The sequence below is a fragment of the Heterocephalus glaber genome, unplaced genomic scaffold (assembly GCF_053883595.1).
Source record: "Heterocephalus glaber isolate CG9 unplaced genomic scaffold, H.glaber_assembly_v1.0 deba00001673, whole genome shotgun sequence".
NCBI classification, from domain to species: domain Eukaryota; kingdom Metazoa; phylum Chordata; class Mammalia; order Rodentia; family Bathyergidae; genus Heterocephalus; species Heterocephalus glaber.
In genome coordinates this window covers 12,035,611-12,058,018 of record NW_028258410.1, presented here as the reverse complement: position 1 = coordinate 12,058,018, position 22,408 = coordinate 12,035,611, and the positions used below count along the sequence as shown (strand labels likewise).

At 40.5% G+C, this 22,408-nt stretch overlaps 1 protein-coding gene across 10 annotated transcripts in view; it reads right to left on the bottom strand.

The window, feature by feature from the left end:
- Positions 1-22,408, bottom strand: part of LOC101710030 (serine/threonine-protein phosphatase 4 regulatory subunit 1-like) — a 96,960-nt gene that overhangs the window by 33,168 nt on the left and 41,384 nt on the right. For all 10 annotated transcript variants that reach the window (XM_004840935.4, XM_021255162.2, XM_004840937.4 and 7 more), the window contains 3 exons: positions 15,346-15,452; positions 13,827-13,969; positions 4,069-4,215 (listed from right to left, as the gene is read on the bottom strand). In XM_004840935.4, coding sequence (XP_004840992.3) covers positions 4,069-4,215; positions 13,827-13,969; positions 15,346-15,452 — 397 coding nt within the window. The remainder of the gene's footprint in view (positions 1-4,068; positions 4,216-13,826; positions 13,970-15,345; positions 15,453-22,408) is intronic.

Here is a 22,408-nt window from a genome sequence, read left to right as displayed (position 1 = left end):
GCCAGACTATTTTGGTGGGGCCTAGGTTTCAAAGTTTAATGGACAGATAAAGAGTAGGCATATCTGCCCTTGTTCCCCACCTTAAGGAGAAAGCATTGTATCTTCTCCGTTCATATAAGGTGTTCTCACTGGAAGTATGGAGTACATGTCTTTAATCTGTTGAGAAGGTTCTGTTCTACTTCTAGTCTCCTGATAGCTTTTACCCCGAACAGCTGTAGAATTTGGTCCAATACTTTTTCTCCAACTAGTGACAGGATCATATGGCTTTTTCCTTTCCTCTGTTAAAATGATGACTTTTGGGGGTGGATCTTCCAATGCTGAACCAACATTGCCATCCCTATAACAAAACCACTTTCTACATACTGCCAGATCTGACTTCTGGCAGTTTGTTTTGTTAAACAGATTTCTATCTATGTTCATACTTTTTTCTTCTATTATCTTTATCCAGTTTTAGGATTAGCACAATGTTGAGTTCCTAAAATGAGGGGAGAAGTGTTCCTTCTTTTTCCTGCTTTAAATGTTTGATATAATTTATCAGTTAAAATGTTTATGAGCCTGCTGTTGTCATATAGGTAGGCTTTCAAGCTAGGAATATACTTTCTTTAATAGGTGCTATTCAAATTTTATATTTCCTCCAGAGTTAGTTTCATTAATTTGTCTTCCAAGGTACTTCTTAGAAGTTGTCAAATTTATTTCAAAAAAGATTTTTGTAATATGCTTTCTATATCCTTTTAAATTCTGTAAAATCTGTGGTAATGTCTCCTAGATCTTAATATTGTAATTTAAAAAATGTATAACTGATATTGTGTAACAGGAAGAAAAGGTCTAAAAGAGCAGAGGAATTGGGAGGGGTAGGGGAAGGGAAAAAAGGGAAAGGAAAAAATATGAGAAGAGGGAAAAAATGGAAACAAGGTCTTTGCAAATAGGGAAGGGAGGGCAGGGGAAGGGGAAAAAAATAAGAACCAAGAGACTCATGTAATGGTACAAGATCCCAATGATGAATGTTACTGTATTTTATACCTAAAATGTACCAATAAAGTTAATGGAAAAAAAAAAAAAAAGCTCCCTGTCTCAGGGGTGAAGTCAACAATTTTACAACTCAATTGCTAAGTGACAGAGGAAAGATATGCACCAACCCTTATGACTGCATAAAAGAGTCACTAACATGCCTTGGGAGTATCTAGAAAGATTTCATAGAAGAAAATGCCTACACATGTGAGAACCCACAAATCTAGCATGTAAGCCACTCTATCTGGTTGTTCCAATCACATATGCACCAGTCAACTGACTATAACTCCTACGAATGAAAAGCTTAATGAAAAGACATGCATTCTGTCCATGTGATATGCAGTATCTTTGGAAGTAAGATGCCATCACTCCAAAGCAGCATAGTGGGTGTGTGTTTATGTATACTCAGCACCTTCATCCCATGTGGCTTCAAAGAGAGCCCTTGCCAGGCCTGGTGGCACTGTAGAAAAGGGAGAAGATGGGGGAGAGGAAGGGGGCGCGGGGGTTGGAGACAGAGAGAGACACAGCGCCAGGCCTAGACACAGAGGACATCAGCCTAGCCTAATCCCCTTCTTTCCACCTCTGTCAACCCTCAAGTTAACAGCTCCCTGAATCACCAGGCTAACAAACACACACTGACTGGTTCCATGTGTTGGGCTATCATTCGCAGGCCAGCTAATGGGCAACACTGCTCTCCCAGGAAACCCTAAAAAACACACTATGGTCTTTGAAGGGTGGAATCACATTCTACCCAGATGGTCATTTCCCCCAGAAAAGGTGTCAGCTCTGTGCTCTGCAGCTCTCTGGGGCCATAGGGCTGTGTCTTCTCTAAGGTCCTTGCCTCCAGGCTCTGGGGGGGAAGAGATGGACCAAAGTGCACACAGGCTAGACAAGACACCCCACATCCTGCTCCCATGAGGGCTCCAAGAGAAGAGAAAGAGAGGCCCTTCAGAGTCGGGAGTGAAGGAAGATGGACACTTGGCCTGGGGCAGACTGTGGGGGTCAAGGCCACTTCCGCTCTTGCAGCCTCATTTAAAAGCTTACACATTCAAGCCGTGATACCAGCAGCTCACTTTGAATAAAAACAAAATTTATGTGAATTAATTTGTTCTGCAAGTGATTTGTGGAGATAGCTTCTGGAAGGTTTGTTATAGTTTCTAAATATTTCTACCAAAAAAGAATATTGCTGACAAGAATGGAGCATTTGGAAACAACAAAACAAAAATCATGCAGAAATGCCTTTAGCATTATTTTTCATGTATTATTAGTCTTCAGGGATAAGATATTTGGTTGTCAGTTGTAACCTTGGAAACTCGCCTAACCAACTTCCAAATGAAAAAGATCTAGTTGGCAAAGTTCACTACTCAACTGCCAAATACCTCAGCTAAATGCTATTATACAGGTTCATTTTGCAAAATAAATTGAATTTCTTTTTTCTTTTTTTTTTTTTTTTTGGTACTGGGGATCGAACTCGGGTCCTTGTGCTTGCACAGCAGGCGGAGAAACCACTGAGCTAAATCCCCAGCCCTAAATTGAATTTCTTGTAGAGAAACTTGAAATTTATAAAAGAACCCTGGAGAATTTGAATTTTAATAATCAATTATTCTTCAGCCTGATTCATCTTATAAACATATGGAATATGCAAAAAATTAAATTAGTTTAAAAAGCCAGACCTTTAATGCACAGTTGAAGAAAACTTTCACATAAATGAAGAATAATTGCCAAATGTTCTGATGCTGCAATACAATTTTTTTTAGCTCCATGGCATGTAATGTACTTGTAGTTGGGAAGAGAAAATAATTCCTTTCTCTAGTGTTATTCTTTTCTAAACAAGAAAACAAACATTTTCTCTCTTTTATTGTACTCACAATCAAAGCTTATGACTTTTTAAATCATTATGTACAATTTCTTCCTAAAATGCTGGAATGTGCCTGAAGCAATGCGTTTCCACAATGCAAACAGAAAGGGTCACGTCATCATTTACAAGAGACAGTGGAGAAGCTGAAGACCAGAGGCTCACAATGACCTCCTCTTGAGCCACAGAAGAAAAAATGCAAGGACAGGCTGGGAATCTGGCCCAAGGGCAGTAAAAGCCAGCACTAGCTCATCAACCACTAGTTTGCAAGCAAGCTCCAGGAGTGAGATGAGAGTCCTGATAGCACAATCATGTAACAGTGAGTGCAGAATCTCACACATCCCAGGATATCATACTGTTAGCTATAAAAGTAGAGCTGGGCTTGGTGGCACATACCTGAATCCCAGCACTTGGGAGGCTGGGGCAGGACGACTGCCACAAGTTTGAGGCCAGTCTGAACTATATAGTGAGTTCAAGGCCAGGCTGAACTACATAGTGAGACCCTGTCTCAAAAATAAACAAACAAACAAAAAACCTATAAATGTAGAAGACATATACCTATAGTATTCCCTTCATAGTATATCTTTACTTGATATGAACACAAACACACTACACTAGTTGTGGCAAACCTATGGCATGCGTGCCCCAGTGGGCTCTTTGTATCAATGAAAGCTCTAAAAGGTTCACCATCACTGCTCTTTACTTTTCTCAGACTGCTATAAACATCTTGCCATTATCTGCATTCTTCACAGTGACTTTTCTTATTTGCTTACAAACCTACGTTACTCTTTCGCTAGTTGATAAAACAGACACACAGGTCTACTAAAATCTTTTAATTGTCCTAAAATTATCTCACATGGCATAGTAGGTTCCTTACTTTGAGAAACAAGGTCCATGATCCAAGCAGACTCAAGGACTTTCCTGTCAGCCTTAGGATCTTACCAGCAGAGCCCAGGCCAGCTGCCTTCACTATGCCCACATTACCCTGATTTCTTCAGCCTCACCTTCTTAAAACAACTGGTGCTCCCAAAACAGATTCAGGGTTGCACAGTGAGCTTTCTCTGATCTAGGCCAAGTCACTGACTATCTTGTTATAAGAAATATGCTGGCCAAAACTGAACGCATATGACGCTTCAAATCACGTATAAGCCAACAGATAGGACAGGCTCAACTGGTGTTGACAATCATTCCCTGAATAGACTTACACTCACGGCTTCTGCTCTGTATTCATCGTCACTTTCTGGGGCAGACAGTTCCAGCAGAATCGAACATACTTTGTTTTCAATATCTCCCTGGAAAATTAGATCTTGTTCCAGAAGAATCAGCAGCACTTCCTGACTGGATTTTCTAACCTGGAGGAGGGAGAAAAAAAGGCAAAAAGTGAAAAACAAAACAAGAAGAGCTCTCAGGATCAAGACTGAACTCTCAAGCCAACCCTCTGTCCTTCCCTGAATTTAGATGTGAGCCACTTGGTCTTCCTGCCCTTTGGTTTCCTCTTCCTGAGGCCCCTGAGGCCCCTGAGGCCTAAGTAATGCTATTACTACTCTGCTCTCAGCCCAAAGGCCCTGTCAACCCTAAGCCAGGTCCTCAATTTATACTCAGAAGAGTGCCCTGCATTTTTTTTCTTCATAGCTCTTATCCCAGACTTTTGCATGTAAGTACAAATATACACGCATAAATTTTCTTCCTATGTGATTCATAATCGCCACTTGTCTTCCCCAGTACAGAGGATGAACTCAGAGGGGAGGTACCATGTCTGATTTGTCCTTTGCCCTTCAGCATACCCTTAGGACCTGGCCGCATGAAGCACAATGTTTTTCTACCTATTAGGATTTGGGGAACAAATGGATGACGTGACAACGAGCCTTTTCTCTCCTCCACAGCCATAGGACTGAAAAACACAGCATCCTCCTCCTGAGCCTTGTAAAGCTGAACATGCATGCCTGAGGCATGAATTGTAACTGGTGCAGGGAAGGGGCCCAAGGAAGACACTATTATAGAAAAGGGAGGCTGCCTGGCTGACAGAAGATGAGGGCAGAGGAACTCCTGTCCTTTGCCACTGCCATGAAGTAAGCAAGCAGATCTCAGAGAGATCCAAAGAAACCAGAGACTGTTTAGGGAAAAGAAAGCAAATATTATTCCCATGTGCCGAAAAAATAATAATATACCCAATCTATCACTATGATATGAAGGGGAAAAAATAGTAACAGACCCCAAAGTATAAAGACAGAGTCACAGGTGATCAGTTGATAGCAGGTTATGAGAGGGCAAGCCTGTGACACTGCTGCCACAGAAGCAATACAACACTGACACTTCTAAAAAGAGACAGAGGAAAACAGTGTTTCAGAAAGATCACTCTGACAGCAGTGTTCTGACAGAATTGGAGGCCAGGCGAAGAAAGACTGAGTGTAGAAAGGTCAGCAAGGAAACGACTACAACCATCCAGGAGGGAAGGATGGGACTCAGGCTGGCAGGCAGATGAAAGGTGATACCCAGCACTACTACCCAGCACAGGAGACAGGATGGGGGTCCAACTAGAGGAAAACAAACATCCACAAGGACTCTGAGGTGTCAAACCCTGACTGAGGGTCTGGCATGTGTCAAGAGCTGAGTACATGAGAGGACCACAGGAGGGAAGGAAAGGCCCTGAGCAGTGGACTCATCAAGCCAGATGTCAAAAGACAGGAGTCTGCCAAGAACAGTGATGACTCCCCAAAAGATATATCCATATCAAATCCCTGGGATCTATGGATAGGACGGTTACAGTCTGGATCTTGGAATCCTCAAAGACCTATGTGTGTAAGGCTTGGTCTCTAGCCTGTGGCACTGCTAGGCGAGAGTGGTGAGACCTAATTGAAAGAAGTTACATCACTAGGGATGTGCCCTAGAAGGAACTCCAGGGACACAAGTCTTTCTTCATCGCTTTTTGCTGACTGCTACAAGGTCTGCAATTTTGTTGCACCACAGGTTCCCATCACAAACATTCTGCCTCACTATAGACCCCAAATCAATAAGGCCAACAAACCATGGACTAAAACTTCTGAAACTATGTGCCAAAATAAACCTGTTCTCCTTAAAAGATTATCTCAGGGCTGAGGATTTAGCTCAGTGGTTCCGGCGCCTGCCTTGCAAGCCCAAGGTCCCGAGTTCATTCCCCAGTACCAAAAAAAAATAAAAAAGATTATCTCAGGTATTTTGTCACAGAGACAGAAAGGCAACCCAGTGGCCTTCTTTGGAAAAGGCCACTGATGGCCTGTGATTGCTGATGTGATTAAACTAAGGATGCTGAAGTCACCCAAGATTAGCTGGGCGGGCCCTGAATGCCATCACAAACGTCCTGATGAGAGAAAAACAAGAAGAAAAGGCTAAAAGAGAAGGCTACCAATGTCACAGGGTTGCTGTGGGAATAAAAACACAAAGGGCTAAGAACAAGGCCTGGACACAGAATGTCAAAATGAATGCTGGCTATCATTGTCACTAAAGTCATTCTCCCCAGAAGGTAAGAGGGGGAGTGTTTCAAGGGCCTCAGCACAGGGCCCCAGGAGGACTGAAGGTCTTGTCCAGTCACCTCTTCCACTGCCTGGGGTGGAGCAATGTGACACACCTGACAGGTATCCAGTAACTTTCTTCAAAAACTCAAAAGTGGTTAACAGTGACAAATGGAGCAAATGCACGAAGCAAAGAAAAAACAGAAGTTACTATACAGATAAATAAATTGTGGGGGAAACATAAATCCACTGCCATAAAACATTTAAAATGAATGACCAAGAGTTATCTAGATCAATGCTGATGGATCTAAAACAGAGAAGAATAAAGCAATTGGCAGGTAGAAGGCATAATTGACACCATTTAAGGTGTTAAAGCACCCAACATGAGATAAGATCTTCCTCAAGGTCACCATCATAAGCAGGATGACTATGAAAACCTAGGACAGGATGGCAGTTTCCTATGGAAGGGGAAGGATGCAGAGCACTTGTAACCAACCACAGCTACAATCTCTAAATCAAAAACAAAAGGTATCAAGAAAGACTGCAAAATGTGAACATTAGTTGAATATAAGTGGTATGAATGAGTGCTCATGAGTCTTCTCTTCTGTGATTAAAAATTTCAAGATATTTAAAAACTTGAAACTAATTTTTTAAAAAAACGAAAGCACTGGATTTTCCAGGGAGCAGCACAGTCAAGTTCATGCCAGATGCCTATCAGTGGCTTCCAGGAGCTGCAGCTGTGGCGCAGGAGCTAACCACAGAACATCAGGGAGGGGCCTCAGAGGAGGCTGAACAGAAAAGCCTGGGCTGAGGCTGTGGCAGAGCCTCCTCCAGGAAGCTGGGTAGGAAATGGAGGTGGTGGCACATCCTGGATCAAGCCCGAGGAACACAGAGAGGAAGGAGATAGAGGCAAGATCAAAATGGAAGAAGACAGGCCAGTGAGACAGCTGGAAAAGCAGGAAGATGTGAGCCAGGAAGACAGGCCAAGAGAGTGAAAATGAAAACGTTCAACCTGCGATGGCACTTGACTGAGCAGAGGGCAGGTGCTCAGACTGCAGAGAAAACGTGGCCACTAGATGAAATGGAGAGTTTACGGCTGATCCAGATCCACAGATGTTCACTACAATGCCACCAGATCCCAGACCCTTTGCTAAATCACAGAGGTCAAGAAAGCAAGACCTGATCCTATAGTCAGGGGCTCACATTCGAGAATGGGAGCAAAGCTTATGGTTATAATGCACAGAAGAGACTCCACAATCCCCAAACAGACAACAGATAAGCCTCAGAAACCAGAACTAACATCCAGGGTTCCTTTTCCAGTTAGCCACTAACCCAATACCCACACCCCCACCATCCTGCGCCTGTTTCCTCACTTCTGAGGAATGAATTAACAAGTGTTATTCACCATACTTCCCAGGGTGGCAGGACACCATTCACACCAGTTCTGGGGGAAAGTATCCATCACCCCGTGACAACTCAAGTAATTGTAGCTGTGAGTGGTGGCAGCAGTCCTTACAAGAATATGGGTATCAGCCCCTTGTGCTGTGACTAGATCTCCTCACCTGAGTGACTGATGTTCAGCAGCCATGGAAAATACCTGCTGATGAACAGGCTAGCCTGAGAGCAGCTGCCAGGCAGAGCTGGCAAACCCATCACCATAAGCAAAACAACTCATGTCTCTGACACGCTAGAGTTCTAACTCACTGGGGACTTCTGGACACTGTTACAAGTGGCCCCCACTGTGGATGTCTTCAAAGGTTGGCGTCCACTATTGTGAGGTGAAGATTGACAGGAGAAGAGAGGAGGGGCCTTGGGGAAGCAGGCAGGTCAAAACGAGCAGATTCCAGCAGGGCTGAGGGCAGGACAGCGGACAGGCAGCACAGGAGGGAGTCTGGGCTGTGCCTCAGGCATTGACAGGTCTGAGGACTGGCTGAGTAAGACTGACTTCCTCACACTTCTGGATTTAAAGATAGTTGGACTAGAAAGGAAGGGGTGCCCTCACGGTTATGTATTTATGATAGAAACAAAGATCCATGGCTTGGATCTCACTGGATGTAAGAAGTGAGGGGGAGAGATTTTGATGGTTCTGAGGCTGCAGCTCAAGGAAACAGAATAAAGCTGATGGTGGTTCCATTCACTGCAATAGGGGATGAAGATTGAAGGCCTCTATTTTTTCATGATATAAAAGGCAAGGTCAGGGCCAGGGATTTAGCTCAGTGGTTTTGCCGTCTGCTGCGCAAGCGCAATTCGATCCCCGGTACCTAAAAAAAAAAAAGAAGACAAGGTCACCTGCTTGGTGCAAGGCAGAGCAAGGTGAGAGAGCCTGATGAAAGTGGCAAAGGTCTAAGAGAGCTGCCAAAGATAATGTGAAAAGCAGCTGACGAGGGAGAAAGAAAAGGACTGTCAAGCAACACTGCAAGTCCAACTGCAATTGGAACCAATATATTTGCAATGGCACCAATCAATGTATGATGGGACTCCCTCCCACCAAGCTTAGCAACCAGGAGTGGACAAGGGGACTGGGGCTGGCAGAGGGGCAAAATAACAGAGGTGATGGTAGGGATGGGCCTGAGGGGGTGGGATAAGAGATCAGCTGAGGAAAAACAGGAAGTAAAGGAAGGTGGACAATGGGGTTGAGAAGCCTCCAGGGGCTGGAAGGCCAGGGTAGTGGGAGAGAGGAAGGAGGGCAGGTAGTAGTCAGAGAGGAGAAGGCGAGCTCTGGTAGCTCAGAGCATAGCAGCTCTGGACAAGGCAGCTGGCGGGGGGTCAGGAGGTGACAGGCACAGGGGGCGGTGGGGTGAAGGCTGTAGTGGAGAAGCAGGCTGGGCTGACGACCTACTGATGCACCTCTTCAGAAACACAAAGCAGATGTCAGGCACCAAACGAGATCCTAGAATCAAACCTCACTCTCTGTTCTACCCTTCCAGAACAGAGTATGTGACAATGATAGATGACAAAGATCAAGGCCATGTCAATCTCCTAACCCAGTATAATCTCATTTTCAAGAATGTATCTGACCTCAAAGAACTAGGACTGAAAGTCCCATTTGACCCTGCTATTCCCCTGCTGGGGATCTTCCCCAAAGAATTAAAAGAATCATACCACAGCGATATATGTGCACCCATGTTCATAGCAGCACAGTTTGTGATAGCTAAAACTTGGAAACAGCCCAAATGCCCATCAACTGGAGACTGGATAAAGAAGATGTGGTTTTTTATAAAATGGAGTACTACTCAGCCACAAAAAATGAGAAATTAGAGACATTTATAGCTAAGTGGATGCACGTTGAGGCAATACTCTTAAGTGAAATAAACAGGACACACATGTGTAAATACCGAATAGTTTCTCTGGTGTGAGAAACTGAAAGTGTAAATAAGGACTGAATGTATAATAGGCAATGTGAAATAGGAAGAAAAGAGGCAAAGGGGAAGGAAGTGGGAGGGCTAGGGGAAAGGATAGAAGGGAATGGGATTAATATGAGAAAATGGAAAAATAGGAACAAAATCTTTGTAAATAGGGAGGACTGGAGGGGTTGAAGGGAGGGCTGAGCAAGGGTGAAAAATAAGAACCAAGAGAGACTATGTAAAGGTGCAAATTTCCAATGATGAATGTCATTATATTGTATACCTAAAATGTACCAATTATTAGAATGAATAATTGATAATGTAAAATAGGAATAAAAGGCCCAAAGGGGTAGGGGTAGTGGGAGGCACAGGGGAAAGGAAAGAAGGGAAAGGAAAAAATGATGAGAAATGGAAAAAATGGAAATAAAGTCTTTGTAAATAGGGAAGGGTGGAGGGCGTGAAGGGAGGGCTAAGAATGGGGAAAAATAAGAACCAAGGTGCATTATATAAAAGTACAATTCCCAATGAGAAATGTAATTGTGTTGTATACCTACAATGTCCCAATAAAAGAATTTAATACAAAAAAAAAAAGAATGTATCTGAAGGAAAAAGAAAACTCAACAGAAGAACAAAACTGAATCCTTTACAATGTTCACTGTTACCTACGGTACAAAAAAGCTGAAAAAAAATCTAAGCACTCAACACAATTAAGAAGATGAAGATTATGAAGAAACAGAGGAAAATGTATGTGTCCCAGAGATGAGCTTTCGGAGGTCAGAAAATCTGTCCTGCTCATCTCTTTATCCCAGCCACAAAGCATGCGCTGTGCTCCTAATGGGCACTCAGAAACTGTCAGAGTAAATGAATGAATGGAAGAAATTGCATCACATTATGATCAGAACTGGGTGGAAAAAAATGCAAGCACCTAGAGAGGAGAATGTAAAAATAATCAAAATACTCATGTTAGCAGAGTGGAAATAGGATGACTTTTTCCTTATCTGTAAATTCCATTTATCCTGTCACATTGTTTAACAATTAAAAATGAGTGCCTGCTCCTTTAAAAAAAACAACAACAACAACACTGGATTGAGGAAGAAATATAAACCAAAATTTTAGAATTTCTTGAAAATAATGAAAACATGGCACATCATTAAAATTTAAGGGGCTAGGAATTTAGCTCAGAGGTGCCACTGCCTGCCTCACAAGCACAAGATCCTGAGTTAGATCCCCAGTACCAAAAAAAAAAAAAAAATTAAGTACATTTACCCTTTGTGGAAAGCCATCCTCAAAGTGCACTGGCACAAACAGAAATCATGCAAGGCTATTCTTTGTAGAAATTTTACAGGAGAAAAGACTAGAAATAACACCAATGCTAATAATAAGCTATGCTCTGTCCCCCCTACAGAGTACGGGCACTATCGGTAAAGGGGGCAAAACGAAACTCCCCAGATGGCTGTGGCCTGGAGTCCAGGTACATCTGACAGCGAAAGCAAGGCAGAGCAACAGAAGGGTGTGGTATCATGCACCTGAGAAAGGACAGGGCTACAGAACATGAGTTCACAGTTCAAGGTGAAATGAGAATAAGCCAAAACCTAAAACAAATGATTACGTAGAGAGGTAACAGAAAAGACACGACAGAACAGGTAAGAGGAATAGGAAATGAAGTCAGACTTCTCCAAATATATACATATATATATATATGTATATATTTAGAGTTTTGATTTGGAAATTAAGTAAACATTTAAAATAACTGTAAATCAAAATATAAAACCTAAAGCTATTATTCAAAATAAACAAACAGTCTTAAAAAAAAACAAAGTGGTATGTGCCTGTAGTCCCAGCTATTCAGACTGCTGAGGCAGTAAGCGTAAATAGCCTCACTTGAGCCCAGGAGTTCAAGGGCAGCCTGGGCAACACAGACCTTGTTTCAAAAAAAAAAAAGAGAAAGAAAAAGAAGAAAATACACACACACAATAATAAACAAATGAACATAATTCTGTATGAAGCTGGTGACTTAACTGCAAAGAGAAGGTTAATGCAAGTGACTTTAAGCTTTTAAGCATAGGCAAAATGAATGCGACTGTGTCTCTAGTGGGAGTGGCCCAAAGACGAAAAGAATTCTAAAGAAATCTTAAACCATATTCAGTAATCCTATCACATTGTTAGTAATAACTACTAGAGTTTTCATTTTGAATACACACACGTTTATGTCATTAAGAAGCAAGATCGAGGCCGGGGATTTGGCTCAGTGGTTCCGCCACTTGCCTCACAAGCACAAGGACCCAAGTTCGATCCCCCGTACCCAAAAAAAAAAAGCAAGATTGATACCATGTGACAATACATTTATATTATGTATCATTTTGTAAAAAACAATACGATTACAAAATCAATGAAGTTAAGTAAAACCCATGCAATCTTAAATTTGAGTTGGAAATATCAATATAAATTTACGAGACATTTTATTTTAAAAAAGAAATTGCTCTGTCACTAGAAGCAATCCTCACTGTTAGAGCCATGAGCATCCCTAGTACCTATATATTCTGGTTTCCTATAATTTTCTCTATAAAGGAACCTGGGCTCCTTGGAGAAATGGTCAACTCTGGGTGGAGGTGAACTATCAAAGTCTATTAAGTCATGTCTGGACCCAACTTGAAAGGCTCCCACTGATCAATGCTGGGGTAATTTGATCATCAAAAAGAATAATGCCCACAATAGACTGAAACATATCTAATATGTTAAAATTCTCAATTTCATAGTGCTGGAAACAAACATATTTAAAACCTAATAGGTAAGTTTTGTAGATTATTAGGACACCAACTAATTATTCAGTAAACTGATTAAAAAAAGAGTGGGGGATAAAGCATTTATCCTATTTTTTTCTATATGGATAAATTTTCAAGATTACCAAGTAGTTGACAGGAAAAGTTCTCCACAGAATAATTCTAGCCATTAAACTAAGAAGGAATGATAGAATTAGAGAATCAGAACTGTACAACCTCTAGTGAAATATAAGGTCTTGGAAGTGACCATCAGTGGCTGCTCATAGGTCAATGGGAGCTTTATATGAAAGACAGGCTGCACCAGGAACCAACTCAACATCAGAAAAACAACCACCCAAAGCCTTCATGCTTCCTGCATTGATACAACAAGAAAATTTCAGCCCAAATAACAATGTATTTTTGCTAAAAACAGAAAATCTGAGTTTGATAGAGCCTCTAGACTTAACTACCAGTACAGAAAATACTTGGGTACTGGGTATGAGGAGGAGAGGGGAGGGGAGGGGAGGGGAGGGGAGGGGAGGGGAGGGGAGGGGAGGGGAGGGGAGGGGAGAAGAGAAGAGGCGTGACGAGACAATACTTGGAATAGAGGAACATCTTAACATTAGACACGCAACCAATCAAATCCAAAAATGCAAAAAAGTGTACAAGACCAACAGCCTGGTTTCCTCAACAAGTTAATAGACAGGAAAGGGGGATAGACAATGGTCACAAACGTAAGAGATTTAAGAAATACATACATTAATCAAATTCAACCTGTGGATTTCCCTTGTATTCTGATTTAAACAGATCATCTCCACAAAATACATTTATAAGAAAACTGGAACAATCTGACCAATGACTAATTTTTATAATTATAATAATAGCATCATCATCATGTTTTTAAAAGCAAGTTTTATTTCTTAGCCATACTAAAGTATTTACAGTAAAAGTGGCAGAGTATCTAGGAATAGCTTTTACCTATGCTAGATTTTAACTAGGTAAGATAAAAACCACTGATCAAATGTTAATGATCACTGAAGTGATGAAGGGTATATGAATATTATCTCTATTGCTATGTGCATTAGAAATTTTCCTCGATAAAAGATTAAAGAAAACAAGAAATCTTCCATCTGTAAGAAGGGCAGCCTATCTTCCTGTATGATGAGAGGAGCTGGGCACAAACAGACCTTTTTTCCCTCAACCAATTAACTCTGAGAAGTATTTTCTGACTTATGAATATCAGCTAAATTAAGACCGAAGAAAATTTTCTAAAGATATTTTTTTCCTTTTTTCCAGTATGGAAGACTGAACCCAGAGCTCCCTGCATTCTAAACAAGTAAGTATAGAGATCTTAAGGTGACAATCTTCAAACCTGATTGTCTGGGTCCGTAAGGCCCTTCACTACCACAGGTATGAGGTATTCAGAAAACACCACTGGAAAATCTGGTCTGTTTTCTCGTAAAAAAATGCCAATAGCAGGAATCTGTTCCAACAGCTCAGTCCGTACTGTGGGCTCTACAGCAACAGAAAATAGAAAAAGAATTATATTAAGAATAAGCCAAGCATCTCATATAGTATACACTGATAGTTTCTAGCTTTTCTTACTAAAATACTTCATCAAGGAAATTAGACAAATGCAGTTTAAAAATAATTTCCCATTTAGAGTATGTTACAGACAGGCTTAAAAAGTTAATAAGCTATATGGCAATATAAAAACATAAAAAGAAGAATGACAACTCCATTATAACAAGCCATATATAAATCGTGGAAGGAGCAAGAAGTCTGCATGCTGGGCCTGCATCCAAAAGCTATTACAACTAATGGCTTATATGCGAGGCCTATGGATTGTGCCTATTTAAATTCCAGTCAGAATGTATACATTATAAATAATTCTTTTATAAGTGAACTCCCCTATAATCCACACATCCCAATTATTTCTAAGGCAAACCATTAAACAAAAGAGCAGCTCTAGCTCCAATATACCACATTAAATTTAACACAAATATATAATTGCTGCAGCACTGTAAATGGTGATTCATTTACAAAGAGAATCCATTTAAAGACTCAAAATATCCACTTGGGTCTTTTTAAAAGCATTGTGTCATATTCATATGAATATTTTAAACTACTATGGGAGCTATGTGGAAGGCTTATTTTTCTATTTTCAGTTAAAACGATCAAACCCTAAGGCCTATGATCTCCACAACTTTCTGACACAGCTCGCCATTTGTTATGAGTCCAGGGAAGGGGGCTGCAGAGCAGCTGCCAGTACCAGCAACCCACTACTCATTCATCTTACAGTCGCTACTGTGTGTGGCGGGGGTGGGCAGGCAGACAATGCCACAGTGTCTGCTGTACAGCAATGTGCTTTTCTTCTGGAACAGCAATCACGGAGAGGTAGAGAGAGAAAGAAAAATCAAGATTAGCCCACAGAGATCACAGGTGAGAGAAACTAATGGCTGGGATTGTTCTAATCCAAAGCACCTTTTTTGATTGGGTATTTCTTAGCAACCAATAGTCTGGCAAAACTCAAGAAATACAAAAGGCCCAACTGCCGGGGCAAATGGCATTCATAGCCATTAGTCCTTCTAATTTTCTTTAAAAAAAAAAAAAAGGACAATTTGAGATATTTTAAAATAAGATGCCCATTCTTCATGATAAAATTTCCACTGATGTTCAGATTCTGCTTCAAGTTGGTAGATTAATAAACAAGTTTCTTTAGATTTAGCTACTACAGGGCCAGGGATTTAGCTCAGTGGTTTCGGCGCCTGCTGCGCAAGCGCAAGGACCCGAGTTTGATCTCCGGTACCAAAAAAAAAGAAAAATTTAGCTACTACTGATTATATTTAATTTCTCAGAAATGTACAAGTAAAAAATAAAATTATACACACCTGCATCTTCTGACAATCTGACTGCAATCTCCATTATTGTTAAGAAGTCTTCTTCATTGTTACTGAAGTCCCGGAAGATATCAAGCAGTCCTCTGGCAATAATCTGACTATGGAGACAAGAAATGATCCATACAGTTATTTCGGTGACACTAACTAAAGGGTGCTAAGTTCCAGGAACTGTAGTAAGACCAGATACTTGAAGCAAAGGAGAGTCACAATCTCAGTCCAGGAGGATAGGGACCATCAAGGACCATCCAAAGACCATCATCCCTGTGTGGATCACAATGCTGTAGGAACTGGGAGCCCACATCCTCCAGTCTGGCAGTCATTAGAATTTGAGATGGTCTTCTTGAGATAAGGGAAGACCATTTCTCTGCTTTGCTAACTAATTCTTCAGGCCCAGACAGACTTATAAGAAAAGCCCTTGACAATAGGAGTGAATTAAGTAAGTAAAGAAGGGGAAAAGGCCCAGAGAGGAGTCTGGCAGCCCTCTCAATGACTGAGGAATGAGGAAGTACAGGTTATAGGAGTCTGATTAATTTTAAAATTTCAGACATTTCCCCATTTAGTATTTTCACTTTCTCAACTTTCTGTGCTGATTAAACACGAAAACCATAAGAGGAGAAGAACCTCTAATACTCAATTTGAGGAAGTTAGGAAAGCCACAGGCAGGCTTTGCAGAAGGAACCTAAGGCTAGGGACACAGTCCGTGTCTGAGGCCCTAGGGCCTTAGCAACATCCAGGAGGGCAGAGTCGGGCTGCAGCTGGGGAGCAGAGATCAGACTAGGGCAGTTCCCTACAATGGGCACACAGCAGAGGAGCCACGTGCCTTACACAGCCCAGAGGTGGCTCTGGCCAGCGGGGGGAAAGTGTGATGGTCACTGCTGGACCGAGCAACCACGCTGCACAAGCACGGTCTGGGCCACCTGCCAACACCTCTGTTACACAGAAATGCTCTAAAATTTCCAATTAAAATAAAAAGATTGATGCAGGCTATAAAAGACAAAACCTAACTAGATATTGCTTATAAGAAACACACTTTAAACATAAAGACCCAAGTAAGTTAAAGATAAAAGGATGAGCCAAGCACGAGAGTGCATGAATGGAATCCCAGCACCCAGAGACTGAAGCAGGAGGGTGTCGAGTCTGAGGCTACCCTGGGCGAGATGCCGCATCTGAGGACAGTTTGGGCTGCACAGTAAGACAACGTGGTACCCTCGATGGTACTCTGGAACAAAACAAAGAATAACTATGAACCAACAAAGTTCAAGTAAAATCTGTAGTTTTATTACTAACCTTGGACCAATGCCATCGTTAATTTCTTAGTTTTGATAAATATAGTATGTTTATCTCTGAGATAATATTACAGCAGTGTTTCTTGCTCTTGGCTCGACTGCAGTTTTAGAGCAGGTTAACTGCTGTGGAGACTGTCCTGAGCATCAAAGGGTATTGAGTGGCATCCTGACCTCCATCCACTAGGGTCAGTCGCAGCCCCTCTCCCCAGTGATATGACAAACAAAAATGTTACTTTGACAAGTGATACTGCCAAAGTTCTCATGGGGGCAAAACCACCCCTGGGTGAGAGTCAGTGCATTAGAAGAAGTTGAGCAGAAGGTATAAGGGAATTCTTATACCACCATTACCGCCCTTCTGTAAGTTATCTCAAAATAAAGAGCTCAAAGACAAAACAAAAGACAAAATGAAGCTATGATGAGATAATACCAAACCACTAGAAGAACTAAAATTATAATGACAACACCAACTTGGAACAAAACGAATCCACAGACATTGTTGGTAGGGACACAAAATAGTACAAGTGATTTGGAAAAGAGTGGCAGTTTCTCAGAAAGCTAAATATCCATTTACCATTTAACCCACCAATTTCACTCTTAGGTGTTTACCCAAATGAAGTGAAAACATGTCCACACAAAGAAGCATGAGAATGTTCATAGACGCATTATTCACTGAACATTTCTTCTTGGCACCGGGGATCAAACTCGGGACCTTGAGCTTTCGAGGTAGGCACTGAGCTAAATCCCTGGCCCCATATATGCATTATTCAAAATAGTCATCAAATGCTGAATGCATAACAAAATACAGAACATTCATACAATGGAAAATACTTGAAATAAAAAGAACAAATTATTGATAACAAGAGGAATGAATTTCTAATACACTTTACTAAGGTAAAGAAGCCAGGTACCTTAAGACAATATGCCATATGATTCCGTTAAATTAAATTCTAGAAAAGTAAGACCTTCTGAAAAAATGAGGAACCATGTCAGTGGTTACCAGGGCCCATAGGAGTAGCTGAGGGAGGGATTGACTGCAAGGCAGAAAACAAGGGAAATTGCTGGGTGATAAAAATGTTCAAAATGGATTATGGTAATGGAATGGTTGCATGACTGTATACATTTACTCATCCAACTGGATGCTTACAGTGGGTGAATTTTATGATACATACACTATCACTCAATAAAGTCATTTTAAACAAAGACGAGGATGAGGTGGAAAAATCAGGGTGATCAGCAGTAGCTTTGGTGGCCTGCAGGTCTCAGTGTGCAAGAAGAGAACCTACAGCTCCGGCAAACACCCTTTAAGGAAATGGAAACTGGCCTCTGATTCTGCCTGCTTCTGTGTGCTCCCTTGAGCAAATGACATGCTAGGACCCATTCACATCATTCCTGGCCATGCACGTGTCAGGAAAAGTAGTTGAAGTCAATAACCCACCTTGATTTGCTGGAAAAGAAGACTAGCAATATGGAATTCAAAGAGGTGGTCCTTTGGCATAGCGCATTATAGGGAGAAATCCATCAACTCAAGTCTGTCCACAGAAAGACTTACACTACCCTGGGGATGGAAAGTCAAGATCTGGCAGCCAAGAGGCCTGGGGAAGTCAAAAGAGACACTATAGAGAGAGTCACTGATTACATTCCACTGGACCGCATTCTTGTCAGCCTGCCCTGGGAAATCAAGCAACTAAGATCCCCAATCTGCTTCTAAGGCCATAGAATGGATAGACAAATCTAAGGAAAGAGATGAAAGGGATAAGGAAGGTACCCTGAAGCAGGGACAATCCAGTGCAGTGAATACAGGTGGAAAAGAGCTAAAGACAAACACATTGGCTCTTTGGAAACAATACTTTGGAAAAATCTGGTGCTTTAAATTGGCATGTCCAGGAGAGACTACAGTGGATAAGCAGAATCCAAAAGCATCCATCTCAGCACTTGCCACTGTCAGCCTTGTTAATGAGATAAAAGAGGATCTCCAAAGGGAGACTGCCTATCCCTGCTGAGGACCCTGCGAAACAGTGCATAGGAAGCTTTTAGCATAGCACCTGGAACAGCATACACCTGCCAGCATTTTAGCCACAACAGTACAACATAAGCAGAGACCTGCAAACAACCTGGTGCCCACCAACAGAGGAAAGCTTAAAGAAATTATAACACATCTATACCTTGACATATTTTGCAACCATTTTTAAAGGTACCCCATTTATGTAGTAAGTTAGAAAAAATGTCTATGATAAAGTAAATGAAAAACCAAGATAAAGAATTTTACATATAGTATGAGCCCATTTCTTCATACAAATCATATTTAGGAATGTATGTATAATATAAGTACACACAAACATTCACGTATACATATACTTATTCAGGAAAAACTAAACATACACAACAAATTGTTCAGTTTGAGTAGGGGAAAAAGGGAAACTCTCATCACCTAAACTCCCGAAACTAAGTGCTTCAATACGCATGCATTATTTTTGTGAATATTTTTAAACAAAGAGAGGATGGAGCCAGGTATAGTGGTATATGCCTATAATTTCAGCATTCAAGAGGCTGAGGCAGGAAGACCTCCCTGAGTTCAAGGCCAGCCTCAGCTACATAGTGGGATCAAGGCCAGCCTGAACTACCTAGGGAGACCCTCTCTCAAACAAAACAAAACAAGAAGATAGCTCAATTTTATGTGACAAAGCAACATTCCCTAGAAATATAAGCAGGGAACCCACTCACTCAGCAACAGGCTTGTGTTGAACTTAACCAGCCCTAGACTCAGCGTGAGAAGCCCACCAAAGTCAAGGCCCTGCCCACAGGCACCTACAGGTCAGGCCCAGAAGTAGGCAAGAAAATCCACAATGACCCACAGTGACAGGACTGGAAAGAGTACTCGCAGGGTGCTCCAGAAACAGAAAATTTTAACTCGCCCAGGAGCAGGGCAGTGGTGGGCAGCAGATGTGTGGGAGACGCTGTCTTGGAGTATGAGTGGCCCACATAATGAAGGGCTATGGGAGAGGTGGACAGGCCGGGGCAGTGAGGATGCAGGAACTCTGTACCTTTCACCCAATTTTTCTGTGAATCTAGATTGTTCTTGTAAATCAAGAATAGTAATTAAAAAAAAAATAAGAACCAAGATGGATTATGTAAAAGTGCAAATTTCCAATGATGAATGTCATTATACTGTATATCTTAAATGTACCAATAAAATTAATTAATTTTTAAAAAGAATAGTAATTTTAAAAAAATGAAAGTGAAAAGCAGAAAATTCCTGGACAGCAGTCTTGTACTAGCAAGAATTGTTAAGGAGGTTCTTGAGGCAAAAGAATACCTGCTAGAAGTGGGCATTTCACAAAAATTACTAAAATGCATAAGTATTATGGCAAATACAAAATATATTTTTTTTCATTTTTAATTGCTTTAAAGGGCTGTTGACTATCCAAAACAAATACAGTATCGAGTTACTGTGGGGTTTATGTGTAAAGGTTAAATGTTAAGAAAACAGCACAAAAGCTAGGGAAGAAAAAAGAAAGCAGATTGTTGTAAAGTTCTTAAACTATATTTTGCACTATACACAAAGTGGTATAATTTCATTTAATATATGTTGTGATAAATGAAAGAAATATATTGTAATTCCTAAAAGAACCAACCAAAAAATTTTTAAAACATGTATAACTAATAAGCCAATAGTGGAGATAAAATAAAATTATTTTTAAAAATCCTTATCTTTGTAAAAAGCCAGAAAAGAGGAAAAAAAAGTACAGTTTAGACAAATAGAAAACAAATAGCAAGATGGTAGATTTAACATATAAAATCAACAGTAATATCAAATGTAAATCATCTCTTAAGAGGCAAAGATTATTTAAATTGGATTAAAAAAGCAAAACCAGGGCCGGGGATTTAGCTCAGTGGTTTCACCACCTGCTGCGCAAGTGCAAGGACCCAAGTTCGATCTCCAGTACCAAAAAAAAAAGCAAAACCAACCACATATCTTCTATAATAAAAATACTTTAAATACATAGGTAGGTTAAAAGTAGGCACAAATATACACCATAAAAATATTAATCAAAACAAAGCTGGAAGGCTAGGGATGTTGCTCAGTGGCAGAACACATGCGTACCGCACACAATCCCAGGACCACAAAGAAAGCTGGTGTTTATATATTAATATCAGACAAAGTAAGCTTTATAAAAAGAAATATTACTAGAGATAATGAGAGACACTACATAGTTTAAGAGATCCGCTTACTCAAGAAGATAGAACAATATTAAACCCAACATCAGTGTCAAAATATATAAAAATTCACAGAAAATAGGTATATCCACAGTTACAGTTGAGGATGTCACCATTTCTCCCTCAGTAATTGACAAGTACCTAAAGAATTGGTAAGAGAAAGATATCTGGAAAATCTTCAAATATTTGAAAATTATGCAGCACACTTCTAAGTAACTCATTAATCAAAGGAGAAATCATTATGGCATTAAAAGCATTTTACTAAAAAATAGTGAAATTATAACATATCAAAAACTTGAGGATGTAGCTTACATAATACTTCAGAGTTGACCTGGTTAAATGCATAATGCCCCCCAAAGGATTCCTGTGTTGAAGGCCTGGTCCCCAGCTGGTGGCAATGTTGGGAGGTGGTGCATCCTTTGAGAGGCTGCAGCTGCTCAAAGTTAGGTCACTGAAGGGGTACACTGGGAAGGATGCTGGCACCCGGCGCTTCCTGTGTCTCTCTCTTCACTTCCTAGCCACCGAGGTAGGCAACTTTGTTCTACTACACACTCCTCACAGGCCTCACCACAGCCCCCAAAATAATGCAGCCCAACCAATCATGGATGAAAACATCTGAAATCATGAACCAAAGTAAGCTTTCCCCCCCTTTTAACTCGATTTTTCTCACACATTTTGTCATGGTGACAAAAACCTGACTAACACAAGAGGTACTCGCACAATGTAAAATGTAGATATTCCTTCAAAGGAAGAAAAAAGCCTGCAATGAAATTTTTTAAAACTTAAGGAAGAAGGTATTACAGATGAGAGAAGAAATGACTGAACTGAAATTAAACACACAATAAAGAAACTCAAAGCCAAAACTTGATTCTTTGAAATATTTAATAAAACTGATAACCTTCTGGTAAGAATTATCTGGGAAAAAAAAAGAGAAAGAAAAGGCACAAATAACAAATAATAGGATGGTAAAAGGGGCAATACTACAGATCTCACAGACAATAAAAAGAAAATTGCCATTTTCCAACTCATCATAAAATAACAGATCCAAGCAACATCATTAGAAGGAGTTGAGAAATTTTATAATATTAAAGAATCAAACACCTGAGCCCACTGCTCAGTATTAACATTTCTAAAAGCAGGACAACCAGACATTATTACATTTTATAAGAAGTACATAAAATATCATATGAATTTTTTCTAATTGAAGTAGAATCTAATCAAATCTCCAAACATAAATTGAAGTTTAGAAAAAAGACAGGGAAGAAATAATGACCAGCAAATTCACAATGTGGAAACTCCTACAACATTAATGACTTCTTAAACAAATAAATGAAGTGGGAAAAGATGAAAGAGAGAACCATTATAGACTAAAAGAGAATTAAGATTTTTTTAAAAACCTGTAAAACAAAAAGAGTTATGAAATGTGTAAACCTTTTCTGGATCGTGATTCAAGAAGGCAACCATAAAAAGTCATTTCTGAGGTCATCAGGGAAAATCAGACATAGCTTGATAGACTAGAACATATTGGTGTTAATTTTGTGAATGTATAATGA